General features: G+C 44.4%; 1 protein-coding gene across 1 annotated transcript in view; it reads right to left on the reverse strand.

Annotated features, from left to right (window-relative positions):
• The window catches only part of LOC121560965 (zinc finger protein 407-like), a 173,485-nt gene that overhangs the window by 96,265 nt on the left and 60,774 nt on the right, over positions 1-16,446 (reverse strand). The window contains exon 3 of the mRNA XM_045215036.1: positions 2,675-2,749. Within this exon, the coding sequence (XP_045070971.1) occupies positions 2,675-2,749 (75 nt within the window). The remainder of the gene's footprint in view (positions 1-2,674; positions 2,750-16,446) is intronic.

The following is a 16,446-nucleotide window of genomic DNA, read 5'->3' on the forward strand; positions in this document are numbered from 1 at the left end:
GTATTTTATGCAGTCTTTTATCAAGGGTGCCAATAATTATGGACCTGACTGTATATCCACACATAAACAGACACATGCACAGACAAAAGTATGCAGACCTCCAAACTACCCACCGTGCCTTACTTACAGTGAAGAATAGTGGTGAATGAAACCGGGACCCAGATGTGTCATATTAGAACAGGTCAGAACTCCTCTCCCCCTCTCTCAGTCACTCTCTCCCTCCCTTTCTCTCTCTCTCTCGCTCTCTCTGAACCTGTCATGGAGGCTGGAGTTTGTCATCTTACCTCCGGCTCCCCTGCCCATCCCAGCCCATTTCTCCCCCCACCCAAAATAAGCTGTTTTTCCAGAGCCCAGACAAACCAAGCTAACTGGAGCTGGGCACTACGGCTAGTCACGTTTCTCTCCTCCTCCTCTTCTCTTCCTTTGACTAACAGATCTCCCCAGTGTTCTAAAAATACCAGGTGAATAGGGCCGTGGAGATGGTGATGAAACAGCCTCTCTGACACTGTCCTGCTGCAATCCATCTCTCCCCTGCCTCCCAGCCAGCATATGTTTGCAATTGGCTCCCCCACTCCCGCCAGCCCCCGGTTCCTCTCCCTACCTCCCTCCTGGTCCCCAGTTACCACTCCAGTCCCCTCTCCCCAGTCCCCAGCTACCCCTCCAGTCTCCAAGTCTGGGCTTTTCAAACTGGTGCAGTTATCAATCATTAGGCCAGCACTGTCAAGAGCTGGCTAAATCCACTGCCACCATTCTCTCTCTCTCTCTCTCTCTCTCTCTCTCTCTCTCTCTCTCTCTCTCTCTCTCTCTCTCTCTCTCTCTCTCTCTCTCTCTCTCTCTCTCTCTCTCTCTCTCTCTCTCTCTCTCTCTCTCTCTCTCTCTCTCTCTCTCTCTCTCTCTCTCTCTCTCTCTCTCTCTCTCTCTCTCTCTCTCTCTCTCTCTCTCTACTCTCCCTCTCTCTCTCTCTTCTCTCTCTCTACCTCTCTCTCTCCTCTCTCTCTCTCTCTCTCTCTCTCTCTCTCTCTCTCTCTCTCTCTCTCTCTCTCTCTCTCTCTCTCTCTCTCTCTCTCTCTCTCTCTCTCTCTCTCTCTCTCTCTCTCTCTCTCTCTCTCTCTCTCTCTCTCTCTCTCTCTCTCTCTCTCTCTCTCTCTCTCTCTCTCTCTCTCTCTCTCTCTCTCTCTCTCTCTCTCTCTCTCTCTCTCTCTCTCTCTCTCTCTCTCTCTCTCTCTCTCTCTCTCTCTCTCTCTCTCTCTCTCTCTCTCTCTCTCTCTCTCTCTCTCTCTCTCAAATTTGTTCCACTTAATAAGCCCTCCCCAATGACCTTGTGCTAATTAAGCACTGCTGTGTTGGAAATATGATGCTTAATTAATGATGAGATACATTCTGTCTCCAGGACTGTCAGAAAAATGATGACACCGTGTTTTACAGGTTTAAATAGAACAAACCTCATGGCCTCTCACTGTGTGTGTGTGTGTTTAATAGAGAGAAGCAAGAGAAAATAATGGTACAACACCGATGTCTGTATGCGGTCGTGTGTGTGTGTGTGTGTGTGATGTAATGGTGTTGTATGGCACTGCAGTATGTTTTATGGGGCAGCAGAGTGACTCTAGTTGGTTTTGGCAGAGACACACTCTGAGGTAAATGCTATCAGGTAACACACAGACCTCCAAGCTCCACAAGACCTCTCCATTCATGCCTGTCGCTGGTGTGCGTGTGTGCGTGTGTGTGAGTGTGTGTGTGTGTGTGTGTGTGTGCATGTGCATGTGCATGCGTGCTCTCTCCGACCTTTGCTGTAATACTCTAATACTGAGCCAAGGACACAGAGGTCTTTCATTCAGACACAATACACTGACAAACCCCACTGTGATTTCACTCACATTACCAACCAACATCCTCGAACCACGAAACAAAAAACCCAAATGGACAAAATATGTGGCAATTCATCTTGAATAACATCTATGTGGTACAAACATTTCTGTCCTGGACAGTTTAGTTTCCCTTTAGTTTGTCATGTGCTGTTTACGAGAATAAAGCAGACAAGTAAAATAGTTGTGGGATATGAGACTTTCTCTCCCAACTACTCCCGACGAGCAGCTGACAGTCTGAATCCAGTTAATAATGCGTGTGTATTTACGGGGAAGCATATGGTGTGCCTACTTTATTAATATCTCAAGCCACTTGTCATATCTAATATGACATATTGCCCAAAGTATCAATTTGAAAGGCGGATTTCAGATGTCCTGAAAATAAATTAAGAAGGCGTCTGGTTTCTCTTAGTTGGTCTGTTTGACAGATTGAGGGGTGTTTAACGTCTCATTCTCGCGTACCACGGGGACTTCACAACTTCATCTTCATCACACAGACAACGCGGACTGACAGCCGGGCCGCGTCGCTGACAGACAGGGGCACACTGGGAAAGTTTTACACACAACATCATGGAGAGAGATGGAGGCATCACATCTTCCCAATCACACAGAGAGAGGGAGAGAAGAGAGAGGGAGGAGAGGAGAGAGAGGGAGGGGGAAACAGATTGACAAAGAGGGTGTGATAGAAATACTGAGAGAGAGGGGGGCCATAGGGGGGAGGGACAGAGAGAGAGCGAGAGAGGGAGAGCGAGAGAGAAATAAAGAGAGAGACAGAGAGACAGACAAAGCGAGGTAAAGGTAGTCAGTCTTACCTCTCTTTGGGCTGCCCCAGTCCATGTTTCCCCAACAGGTGAGTGCTCAGGTGCTTCTTCATCACAAAGGCCCACCTGGTCAGAGAGAGAACACAGGGGGCAAAGGGTTAACAGAGAGGGCCTCTTTACCACAGTCAATGAAAGGGTTAACCGGGGGGAGGGTGCAGACCTTCTACCATAACTAGTCAGGATTAGGGCTGCAAAATTCCGGGAACTTTCAATAAATTCCCTGCCTTTCCCGAAATCCTGGTTGGAGGATTCCGGATTTCCTGTTTATTCCTTCCTGATTCTGGGAATCCTCCAACTGGGATTTCGGGAAAACATGGGAATCTATTGAAAGTTCCCGAAATGTTGCAACCGTAGTCAGGACAAAGCCACTAGGATGCAGCAGGTTAACTAAGACAATAGGTTTCACCCGTGTTCATAAGGCCACACTGTAAAAAAAAAAAAATGTTTTTAAAAGGCTTCGCAATGGAAATGTCCTTTCTTATTGGTCTGGTAGTAACTCCCTGTTTTCCCCGTTTTCTTCCGTTGAGTGCCTACTGAACACGACCCTGGATATCCTGTCATTACAGTGGTTCAAAATCAAAGAGAGTGTGTAGAGAGTGTATGTACAGTGACACGGACTCATACACCCTCAAACGCACACTCACACAGACAGAAACACACAATATCACACACAGGAAATATTTGGGACACCATTTCAAGACTCCACCACAATGTCCTGACCATGTCCAAAGCCCCAAGTTTGTTCCATTTCCTAAACAGTTTGTGAAGCCCTAATGGTGGGATGACAGGCCTAACTAGTCAGGGATCAGCCCCATTTCTCTAGCGTTTCATCCTCTGGCCATTTAATTCACCAGTAATCACATCCTATTACAGTGTTCTTGCTGACAGACAATGACCACATCTAAGACGACATGACTGAGGAACATGAAAGAAATAAAGAGAGAGAATGAAAGCCGAAAAATAAAGAGTTGAGCCAGCAGCCGCGTGGTTTGGAGTGTTACTGCAGACACTGGTCTTCACTGTGGACTCCTGGACATTCTCTCTATCTTTCTGTTTCTCTCTCTCTTTCTGTTTCTCTCTATATCTTTCTGTTTCTCTCTCACGTTCGCGCTTTCTGTTTCTCTCTCTCTTTCTGTTTCTGACTCACTTTCTCTCTTTCTGTTTCTCTCTCTCTGTCTCTTATCTTTTCTGTTTCTCTCTCTCTTTCTGTCTCTCTCTATCTTTTTGTCTCTCTCTATCTTTCTGTCTCTCTCTCTCTTTCTGTTTCTCTCTCTCTTTCTGTTTCTCTCTCTCTTTCTGTTTCTCTCACTCTTTCTGTTTCTCTCACTCGTTCTGTCCCTATCTTTCTGTTTCTCTATTTCCACCTCTCTGGCTTGTTTGTTTCTCGTTCTCTCAAAAAGTCTCTCTCTATCCGCCTCTCTCTCTTCCACTCTCTTTATTGGTCATTTTGTTGTAAAAAGCGCATAGCCTAATCATTTCACCGTTCATTCATATCACAATATCATCTTCCTCCTACTACTGGACACACACACACACACGTCCTTCTGCCCTCCTACCATCGCCCCAGAGCCACATCCATCATCATCCCCCCGCCCCCCTGAGGCCAGCCCAAGCTAACTAACACCCCATATAAATATTCAAACATGTTCCACTGTTTTGTTTTGTTTTCATTCTTTTCTCTCTCCTCTTTGTTTCTCTCTAGCTCCATCTCTCCATCCATCCATCCATCCATCCAGAATGGTGCCTGGGAGTGGGTACTGGGAGCGTATGACTAAAGCGCCCTCCTCTCCACTGAAGGAGAATGACAAGATCAAAACACAGGGGGAGGGAGACACTCTGGGTGACTGGAGGCAGTGGCAGTAGCACTGCACTCACTAACTGACTGACTGCTTCAACAAGCTATAAATAAACAAACACGCTAATTAAGTTAGCATTTTCTAGCTTTCTAGGTTGTTTAAGTCACTGCCGCATTGGGAAAAAAGAGTGAGAGAAAAAAAGAGCTTGCAAACATTCCTGTTAATTATGGATTACAGCTGTCCTTCATAAACCTAATTACAGAGTGCTGAAAGGCAATGGGGGCGATTTGCATATGCGCATGAAAGACATGAAGACATATGCAAAAATATGATTTTAATTAGCCTTCTTTGATAGCGAGGGTTACAAATCAAACTGGCATGTTGTGAGATTCACATCACTCTTTTTTTTTCACTGGATTATTCTGAGCATGGCAGCAAGCAGTGATGGCACGACTGGCAAGGCCTGGTGGAGGCACCTGGCAATGGCCTGCTAAAGTGAGACGACAGGCACACACACACGCACACACAAACAAACACACACGTGCGCACACACACACACACACACACACACACATATAAACACAAACAAATGGCAGGTTCAGATGAAGGGAAAGGCTAAGTGGTAAAAGAGCAAATCCATTTGTTGAAACAGTTTTCTAATCCACTGTTCTCCATGTCCATAGGTCCTCTCAGGTTAGGATCTACTGAATCTACCTCTAACAGCCTTGAGGGTGCATCCTTTACTCAAGCGACTGTTGCCTTGATCATTATTTCAACAAAGGGGACATTTCACCATGCCATTCATCCATATCAATATTTCCCCAGATGAATTGAACTAATAAGACCTTCTTTTGGCCTCGAGGGCTGCTCTTCATTTAAAGGGAGCTAAAAAAAAAAAAAAAAAAAAAAATGGAGGAGTTTCACGTTCCACTCCCTTTAGACTAATTGCCGCGCCACACCTCGTTAGCTCCGTGACGCGCCGCAGCTTTACCGATAAGCGGCGAGACACGGCTCAATTACCCAAGTTACACTTCTTTCTCTTCCCTCCTCCTCCCTCCATCCCCAGATGAAGAGATAACATGTCAATATGGGATCCAAACAACTTCATTTGCCTAACAATATTCCTGGATGGTGCGGGTCGGGAATCTCAATCTACAATTCCGGAAGGCATGTTGGGAGATCTAAGCAGAAGCCTCTGGCATCAGTGAGGCGCAAAATGGCCCCATCCTGTGCAGAACATACAAAGCATTCTGGGATACGTCGAGAGAGAGAGAGAGAGAGCGAGAGAGAGAGAGAGAGAGCGAGAGAGAGAGAGAGAGAGAGAGGTGTAACACATCACACGGCATGTTTTACTTAGTAGAGTTAGACCTAGGCCTGTATTCATAAAGAGTCTCATAGTAGGAGTGCTGATCTGGGATCAGGTCCCTGTGTCCATAAACGTATTCATTATTACTGTATATAAAAGGACAAACTGATCCTAGATCAGCACTTTGAGACGCTTTCTGAATATGGGCCATGGGCCTATTCATCAAAAAATAATAGCACTTTGTTGCCATCTGTGTCAGAAACAGAAGTCATGTAATTTGATTGTGTCACCTGTGTGATGGCCTTGACAACGGTATGTACAGTGGGGAAAAAAAGTATTTAGTCAGCCACCAATTGTGCAAGTTCTCCCACTTAAAAAGATGAGAGAGGCCTGTAATTTTCATCATAGGTACACGTCAACTATGACAAACAAAATGAGAAAAAAAATTAAGAAAATCACATTGTAGGATTTTTAATGAATTTATTTGCAAATTATGGTGGAAAATAAGTATTTGGTCAATAACAAAAGTTTCTCAACTTTGTTATATACCCTTTGTTGGCAATGACACAGGTCAAACGTTTTCTGTAAGTCTTCACAAGGTTTTCACACACTGTTGCTGGTATTTTGGCCCATTCCTCCATGCAGATCTCCTCTAGAGCAGTGATGTTTTGGGGCTGTCGCTGGGCAACACAGACTTTCAACTCCCTCCAAAGATGTTCTATGGGGTTGAGATCTGGAGACTGGCTAGGCCACTCCAGGACCTTGAAATGCTTCTTACGAAGCCACTCCTTCGTTGCCCGGGCGGTGTGTTTGGGATCATTGTCATGCTGAAAGACCCAGCCACGTTTCATCTTCAATGCCCTTGCTGATGGAAGGAGGTTTTCACTCAAAATCTCACGATACATGGCCCCATTCATTCTTTCCTTTACACGGATCAGTCGTCCTGGTCCCTTTGCAGAAAAACAGCCCCAAAGCATGATGTTTCCACCCCCATGCTTCAAAGTAGGTATGGTGTTCTTTGGATGCAACTCAGCATTCTTTGTCCTCCAAACACGACGAGTTGAGTTTTTACCAAAAAGTTCTATTTTGGTTTCATCTGACCATATGACATTCTCCCAAACCTCTTCTGGATCATCCAAATGCACTCTAGCAAACTTCAGACGGGCCTGGACATGTACTGGCTTAAGCAGGGGGACACGTCTGGCACTGCAGGATTTGAGTCCCTGGCGGCGTAGTGTGTTACTGATGGTAGGCTTTGTTACTTTGGTCCCAGCTCTCTGCAGGTCATTCACTAGGTCCCCCCGTGTGGTTCTGGAATTTTTGCTCACCGTTTTGTGATCATTTTGACCCCACAGGGGTGAGATCTTGCGTGGAGCCCCAGATCGAGGGAGATTATCAGTGGTCTTGTATGTCTTCCATTTCCTAATAATTGCTCCCACAGTTGATTTCTTCAAACCAAGCTGCTTACCTATTGCATATTCAGTCTTCCCAGCCTGGTGCAGGTCTACAATTTTGTTTCTGGTGTCCTTTGACAGCTCTTTGGTCTTAGCCATAGTGGAGTTTGGAGTGTGACTGTTTGAGGTTGTGGACAGGTGTCTTTTATACTGATAACAAGTTCAAACAGGTGCCATTAATACAGGTAACGAGTGGAGGACAGAGGAGCCTCTTAAAGAAGAAATTACAGGTCTGTGAGAGCCAGAAATCTTGCTTGTTTGTAGGTGACCAAATACTTATTTTCCACCATAATTTGCAAATAAATTCATTAAAAATCCTACAATGTAATTTTCTGGATTTTTTTTCCTCAGTTTGTCTGCCATAGTTGAAGTGTACCTATGATGAAAATTACAGGCCTCTCTCATCTTTTTAAGTGGGAGAACTTGCACAATTGGTGGCTGACTAAATACTTTTTCCCCCCACTGTACCTGAAGGTGAACCATTATATTTTTTTGTTACTCGAGTCAAACTAAATTCTTTATCCTAAATGGTAAGGGTGACCGAGAAGTCATTAGAGAGGTACCAGATGTGTGAGTCACTTAACCCTCACCAAACTAAGCAGTGTGCCCAGGAGAGAGAGCACTAGAGGGGTATGTGTGTGTGTGTGTGTGTGTGTGTGTGTGTGTGTGTGTGTGTGTGTGTGTGTGTGTGTGTGTGTGTGTGTGTGTGTGTGTGTGTGTGTGTGTGTGTGTGTGTGTGTGTGTGTGTGTGTGTGTGTGTGTGTGTGTGTGTGTGTGCGTGCGTGCGTGCGTGCGTGCGTGCGTGCGTGCGTGCGTGCGTGCGTGCGTGCGTGCGTGCGTGCGTGCGTGCGTGCGTGCGTGCGTGCGTGCGTGTGTCCTATGGAGCTATATGGCGCTACGGCTCAGTTCTCTCGGTGGGGTGAAGCCGCCTGAGACAGAGCTACTACAGTGGGCCGCTGGGCCCAGTAGAAATGACTAGTGAGGGCGCTCATCCCGCCTCGTGTGCCATTCCTAATGATGGCGTCCACCTGCTGTTTTAATGTCACAGCTGGAGTGTCCTCCATCCCTCACTGACTCCAGTATTAGCAGCAGGTATCTCTACATAACGCCTCCTTTTCGCCATCTCCGTCCCCCTACCTCACCATCCCCTTCTTACACCTCTCTACCTCCCCTCTCCACGTACCCTCCATCTCCTTCTCCCAATCTCCCTCCATCTCCCCTCTCCACATCCTTTTCCCCCCCTTCCACCTTCTCTCCAACTCCCCCTTGACACACCCTACCTCCCCCCTCCATCTCCCCCTCAGCTCCTCTTCACACCCCATTACTCAGATGAACCCTGGTGAACTGTGAGGTCCTCTGTACAGGAAGCCAGAACCTCGCAGTAGGTGTTGCCCAAAGGCCCCTGTGCCAGGAGAGAGCAAGAGAGAGAGAGAGAGAGAGAGAGAGAGAGAGAGAGAGAGAGAGAGAGAGAGAGAGAGAGAGAGAGAGAGAGCATCCCTCTCTCCACCTTTCATTCTTACCATAATCTGCTGATTTGAGCATATCTCTGCACAGAAACAATGGGTCAAACAGACTTCCACTAAATGGCCAATACAAAATAAACCATACAATACACTACACTCAAGCTATAGCCACACATACACACATATTATACAGCATATCTCATTCACTCTATTTCCATAATTATACCCAACTTGGGTAAAAACCTAATTTTTCCCTTTTCATATAAATACAGTGTGATGGGGGTAAATAGCAAGGTGACTTGACATGTCTAAACTCTGACGGCTTGACGGGCGGGCAAACCGACAAAGGATCCTGACACACATCCCCTGACAGGAGTGTGGAGCGTCGAGACGTGAGGAGACGTGACAGCAATAACATGAGACAGACAGAGGGAGGACCTCTACCTCCCCTCTCCACCTACCCTCCATCTCCCCCTTCCACCTTCTCTTCATCTCCCTCCCTCTACCTTCTCTCTATCTCCCCTCTCCACGTCCTTTTTTCCCTCCTTCCACCTTTTCTCCAACTCCCATTGCCACAGCCTAACTAGGGGTTCTGTTTCTTTTACGCCTGCTACATTAGATTAGGGGTGAAAAAACAGACTACTGCAACCTGATTGGCTGAACACGATACGCAACATCCGGGATTAGCATTTAGCCTCTCTAGCATGTTTCATGAAGAAAGTATGCATATTTTCCCAAATTTCTTCCACCTTCTCGCCATTAAATAAAGTTAAGGAGGAAATCAAAGCCTTTACAGCCTGAATGGAGAATGTTTCAAGTACGAACCGGTCGCCGGGTGACACAAGTGTATTACCGGCTGGCCACATCAAGCCCAGACGAAATTGGAGATTCATAAAGCCCACTAGCGGCTGCCCAGGCTAATCTCTGCACAGAAACAATGGGTCAAAGATACTTTCATTATATGGCCAATACAAAACAAAATAATAGCCACACACACATTATACAGCATATCTCATTCACTCTATAATTATACCCTACTTGGGTAAACATCATCTTTCCCTTTTCATATAAATACAGCGTGATGGGGGGAAATAGCAAAAGGTCTGTAGCGTGTATCACAGGTAAGTTGACATGTCTAAACTCTGACGGCTTGACGGGCGGGCAAACCGACAAAGGATCCTGACACACATCCCCTGACAGGAGTGTGGAGCGTCGAGACGTGAGTTGACATGAGAGCAATCACAGGAGACAGACAGACGGAGGATTGAGAAGGGGCATTCTGCGAAGAATGAGCCCAGATTAGTGACTGGGGATCTATACCTCGTCTAGGTGTTTAATGGAAGCCGTAAGCTTGATGGGAAGAAAAGGCCCCCAAATGGACTAATAATATGAGGGAGAGAGAGGGAGAAATCTTAAGGTGGTGGGATACCTCTGTGGAGAGAGAGGGAGAGATGGAGGAAGAGAAGAAATGAGGGAATAAGAGGAAGAGAGAGAGAAAAAAGAAAGAATGAAAGAAAGAGAATGAATGAGAGAGAGAGAGAAAGAGAGAGAGGAAGAGAGAGAGAGAGAGAGGAAGAGAGAGAGAGAGAGAGAGGAAGAGAGAGAGAGAGAGGGAAAGAGAGAGAGAGAGAGAGAGAGCGAGAGCGAGAGCGAGAGCGAGAGAGAGAGAGAGAGAGAGAGAGAGAGAGAGAGAGAGAGAGAGAGAGAGAGAGAGAGCAAAAGAAATGCAGTGCTGTCACTGTTTGACGGGAGGAAGGGTGACTTCACATCAATATTGCTCTGGCTTCTAAAAGATCCGCCTATGGAAATATCCCATAATAAATCAGCCATTAAATAAATAAATAAAATGTCTGTATTGATTTTTATACCATTGCTAATGTACTTGATCTATTCTGAGATTATTTTAATAAAAATAAAATAAGAACTAAAACGATTATTTGATCACCATCAAGACCTTCACTAAAACAGACACCTCTCACGTAAAATGCCACAATGCGTGTGTACTAGTGTGTGTGTGTGTGTGTGTGTGTGTGTGTGTGCGCGTATGTACGTGCGTGCGTGCGTGCGAGAGAGAGAGAGCGAGAGTGCGCATGCACGTCTCTGTGATAGCCTACATAAAGAGCTCTCTCTCTCTGTGTGTTGCATTTTGGATCAGTTGCCGAGGCAGGTGATGGGACCTGACGGATTGATTGAGCAGCCGTCCTCATCAACAGTGACAGCGCCCCACAGAGCTCACAGCTCCTCACAGCTCGGCAGCACGCCGTTCCATTAAAGAACCATTTAGAGGGAGAAAAGTTCCACCTGCACTTATGCAGAGAAGCAGACGACCCTACAGCTCACTATTGCAAGATGAAACAGAGAATTTAGTATTTTCGGCAAGAGAAAAAAAATCCTGTCCTCTTCCACCAACAGCAGATTTCAGATCTGGCTTCTTTTTAACAGAATGCCAATATGATATAAAATCATCTATTATTGATATCATCGTTATGTTGCCAATGGCAGTTTAAACGTTAAAGAGCCCCTGGCTCTGAGCGTCGTCGGAGCGCTGTTTGCATAATATGCGATTCGACTTCATTATGTATTCCAATTAACCGACTTAATGTATAAGTAGTAAAAAGAAAGAGAAACTTGAAAATGCTGAACAAGGAGGAAGAAAGAGAATATATTGTATTTGGTGTCAAGATAAAAAATAAAACTCGGGATGGCAGTTTCATGTTTGAATTATCTGGTATTGTCACTTTAAAACTCCCTATATTCAGAAGGAAAAATGTATATATGGGTTACAAAAAATGTATAAAAGCTAGTGTTTCTACTAGAAGAGAACAGGCCTCTCCACTTCCTAAGAATAAGAGAAGAGAACAGGCCTCTCCACTTCCTAAGAATAATAATAATAATAATAATAATAATAATATGCCATTTAGCAGACGCTTTTATCCAAAGCGACTTACAGTCATGTGCGCATACATTTTTACGTATGGGTGGTCCCGGGGATCGAACCCACTACCCTGGCGTTACAAGCGCCATGCTCTACCAATTGAGCTACAGAGGACCACATAAGAGAAGAGAACAGGCCTCTCCACTTCCTAAGAATAAGTAATACACTAAAGTTCTGCCCTCGTATGAGAATACATACAACCCCATTTTCAATAAGCAAAGCAGAAATGTATCAAAACTGCTGGTTGTTAAAGGCAGTTAGCCTTCCCTTGCTCATTTCATTCTTTCTTTATTGTCTCTCTCTTCCTCACTGTGGTGCTGTTAGAGATATGAAAAATATATGGGCTTTTCTTCCTTTCCTCCATCCATGTTAAATCATTAAACAGGAGTCCTGCTCATTATATTTCTAAACAAAACTTCTCTTATACCAAATAAATCAGGAGCAGCGCCGCTAACAGCCGGGAAGGGATGAATTACGCCGCGCCTCACTGGCAGTGTTGGTATTTAAAAAAGCTTGCTGCACAATTTCTATGATGTACTGTAATTTGTAATGCTGGTTGGTTTATGTTAAGAGGGCCTCTCTGCAGGTATCTGTGTAGTACAGGGGGTGAAGGGTGGCAAAGGAAAAACAACAACGCTATTTGCATTGTTTATTTGTTCAGCGTTTGAGAGTTAGCCTATTAATGTTATTTAAAGCCACATTTTGTGATGTTTTTTTATGATGCAAGGCTGTGCATTACATACACATAGGATTGCTATAGCAACATGTGTGTCCATGTAGGCTACTGCAGCTAAGTAAAGATTGATTGGAGTGGATGAATCTAACTTCAATGTGTGCTGGTCATTCCCCTATGAACACTAACTCAGTCTCAGGGAGGCAGTTCTGACTCAGCCTCAGGCAGTTCTAATTCTCTGTGCAACAAGGAGTAGTGTGTGGGATGATCATGGTTAAGGTTATAGAGAGAGAGAGTGAACCACCTCCCTGGCCCCTGTGGGCAGAGTACAAAACCAGGGCTAACAGGGCTAACTAGGGAAACAATTTACAATAGAAAACAATTTACAACGCTTTGCAAAACAAAACAAAAATGAGTGTTTATTATTGGACCATTCCAGGTACAAACGTTTTAGAACACCTACTCATTCAATGGTTTTTCTTTATTTTTACTATTTTCTACATTGTAGAATAATAGTGAAGACATCAAAACTATAAAATAACACACGGAATCATGTAGTAACCAAAAAATTATATATTTGAGATTCTTCAAATAGCCACCCTTTGCCTTGGTGACAGCTTTGCACACTCTTGGCATTCTCTCAACCAGCTTCATGAGGTAGTCACCTGGAATGCATTTCAATTAACAGGTGTGCCTTCATAAAAGTTCATTTGTGGAATTTCTTTCCTTCTTAATGCGTTTGAGCCAATCAGTTGTGTTGTGACATAGTAGGGGGGGTATACAGAAGATAGCCCTATTTGGTAAAAGACCAAGTCCATATTATGGCAAGAACAGCTCAAATAAGCAAAGAGAAACGACAGTCCATCATTACTTTAAGATATGAAGGCCAGTCAATACGGAACATTTCAAGAACTTTGAACGTTTCTTCAAGTGCAGTCGCAAAAACCATCAAGCGCTATGATGAAACTGGCTCTCATGAGGACCACCACAGGAATGGAAGACCCAGAGTTACTTCTGCTGCAGAGGATAAGTTCATTAGAGTTACCAGCCTCAGAAATTGCAGCCCAATTAAATGCTTCACAGAGTTCAAGTTTTGAAGTTTTCCCCCCAAAATTTTTTTTTTATAAATATATAAATATATATAAATATATATATAAATATAGTTCAAGTAACAGACACATCTCAACATCAACTGTTCAGAGGAGACTGCATGAATCAGGCCTTCATGGTCGTATTACTGCAAAGAAACCACTACTATTTTTGGTTCCAATCGCGTGTGGGTGAACAGATGATCTCTGTATGTGTATTTCCCACCGTAAAGCATGGAGGAGGAGGTGTTATGGGGTGGGGGTGCATTGCTGGTGACACCGTCTGTGATTTATTTAGAACACACTTAACCAGCATGGCTACCACAGCATTCTGCAGCGATACACCATCCCATCTGGTTTGGGCTTAGTGGGACTATCATTTGTTTTTCAACAGGACAATGACCCAACACACCTCCAGGCTGTGTAAGGGCTATTTTACCAAGAAGGAGAGTGATGGAGTGCTGCATCAGTTGACCTGGCCTCCACAATCACCCGACCTCAACCCAATTGAGATGGTTTGGGATGAGTTGGACCGCAGAGTGAAGGAAAAGCAGCCAACAAGTGCTCAGCATATGTGGGAACTCCTTCAAGACTGTTGGAAAAGCATTCCAGGTGAAGCTGGTTGAGAGAATGCCAAGAGTGTGCAAAGCTGTCATCAAGGCAAAGGGTGGCTATTTGAAGAATCTCAAATATAAAGTATATTTTGATTTGTTGAACACTTTCTGGTTACTAAATGATTCCATATGTGTTATTTCATAGTTTTGATGTCTTCACTATTATTCTACAATGTAGAAAATAGTAAAAAATAAAGACAAACCCTTGAATGAGTAGGTGTTCTAAAACTTTTGACCGGTAATGTAGTTCCTCCCTGTTTCAGTCCGTTTTTTCCCCGTTTGATGCCTAATGAACATGACCCAGGGCTGCCTGGGGCTAACAAGGGCTGGGTCTGGCGCTCTGGTCCATTTACCCAGACCTCCCTCTCCCCCTCCTGGGGATTAAAACAAACACAACCCTTGATGAGACCAAAAAAAAACAGCCCAAACATGACTTATTTAGTCTGTTTACTGTTGTTCACTATATCTGCCAGTCCTCAGAGAACAAATTAAACGTATAAAACAGAGAGAGGTAAATAAATAATTAAATCCCCATGGTATAGAAGAATTCCGGAAGCCCGGATAGTGGAAAAAAGAATATTATTTTTACAGAAGGCTTTGTTCTTACCACACCTTAAGAACAGAACAGAAGCGTATGGATTTCACTGAGCAGATCAATTTACTACAATATATCAAATCAAAGAAAGGTCCGAAAGCAGTGGAATAATAAATGAGAGTTCTTGATGAATCAAAGGATATGAACACGCCACACTCAATTTGGAGAAGTCAAGAGATCTTGAAAGAGAGATAGGAAAAGGAAAAAAAAAACTCTAATGTCAGCCTTGTTGTTTCTGAGTGATCTCGCACATTAAAACGAATGGAAAGAACATGACAGAGAGAGTTGTGTTTCTCTCACAATACCTTTCCTAAAGCAGATAATCCATAAAACATAAGGCCTCCATATTGACATTTCCCCGGCCTGAGTGAAGGGTAATGCACTGATGTCAGAGCTGGCTGAGCTGCCTGTCTCTGTCTCTCTCTGTCTCTCTCTCGTGTGTGTGTGTGTGTGTGTGTGTGTGTGTGTGTGTGTAATGCTAGCTACCACTCTCATTACCGCTGCACTGAAGGGCAGCTAAGGTCACTCCCTGGAAGAGGAAAATAAACTAAGCTATTGCACTCATCAAATATGCACTTATTCCGTGAGAGAAAGTCTTATCACATATTGAAAGTCAAATCTGTATAGTAAAGTCAATGGATTTCATACAGTATGTATAGATTTGTACGGTGAAAGTCTCTCTCTCTCTCTCTCTCTCTCTCTCTCTCTCTCTCTCTCTCTCTCTCTCCCTCTCTCTCTCTCTCTCTCTCTCTCTCTCTCTCTCTCTCTCTCTCTCTCTCTCTCTCTCTCTCTCTCTCTCTCTCTCTCTCTCTCTCTCTCTCTCTCTCTCTCTCTCTCTCTCTCTCTCTCTCTCTCTCTCTCTCTCTCTCTCTCTCTCTCTCTCTCTCTCTCTCTCTCTCTCTCTCTCTCTCTCTCTCTCTCTCTCTCTCTCTCTCTCTGTGTTTGGCTAAGCTTTGACTCACCACACAATAAACAACAGTCTTTAAAGTTTGTACGTTTGCCCACTGACAAAGATATGATCAGTCTATAATTTTAATGGTAGGTTTATTTGAACAGTGAGAGACATAATAACAACAAATAAATCCAGAAAGACTTATGTAAAAAAAAATCTACATTGATTTGCATTTTAATGAGGGAAATAAGTATTTGACCCCCTCCCAATCAGAAAGATTTCTGGCTCCCAGGTGTCTTTTATACAGGTAACGAGCTGAGATTAGGAGCACACTCTTAAAGGGAGTGCTCCTAATCTCAGCTTGTTACCTGTATAAAAGACACCTGTCCACAGAAGCAATCAATCATTCAGAGACCAAAGAGCTCTCCAAGGATGTCAGGGACAAGATTGTAGACCTACACAAGGCTGGAATGGGCTACAAGACCATTGCCAAGCAGCTTGGTGAGAAGGTGACAACAGTTGGTGCGATTAGTCTCAAATGGAAGAAACACAAAATAACTGTCAATCTCCCTCAGCCTGGGGCTCCATGCAAGATCTCACCTCGTGGAGTTGCAATGATCATGAGAACGGTGAGGAATCAGCCCAGAACTACACAGGAGGATCTTGTCAATGATCTCAAGGCAGCTGGGACCATAGTCACCAAGAAAACAATTGGTAACACACTACGCCGTGAAGGACTGAAATCCTGCAGCGCCCGCAAGGTCCCCCTGCTCAAGAAAGCACATTTACAGGGCCGTCTGAAGTTTGCCATTTACATTTTACATTTTAGTCATTTAGCAGACGCTCTTATCCAGAGCGACTTACAGTTAGTGAGTGCATACATTATTTTTTATTTTTCATACTGGCCCCCCGTGGGAATCGAACCCACAACCCTGGCGTTGCAAACG

The sequence above is a fragment of the Coregonus clupeaformis genome, unplaced genomic scaffold (genome assembly GCF_020615455.1).
Source record: "Coregonus clupeaformis isolate EN_2021a unplaced genomic scaffold, ASM2061545v1 scaf0356, whole genome shotgun sequence".
NCBI classification, from domain to species: domain Eukaryota; kingdom Metazoa; phylum Chordata; class Actinopteri; order Salmoniformes; family Salmonidae; genus Coregonus; species Coregonus clupeaformis.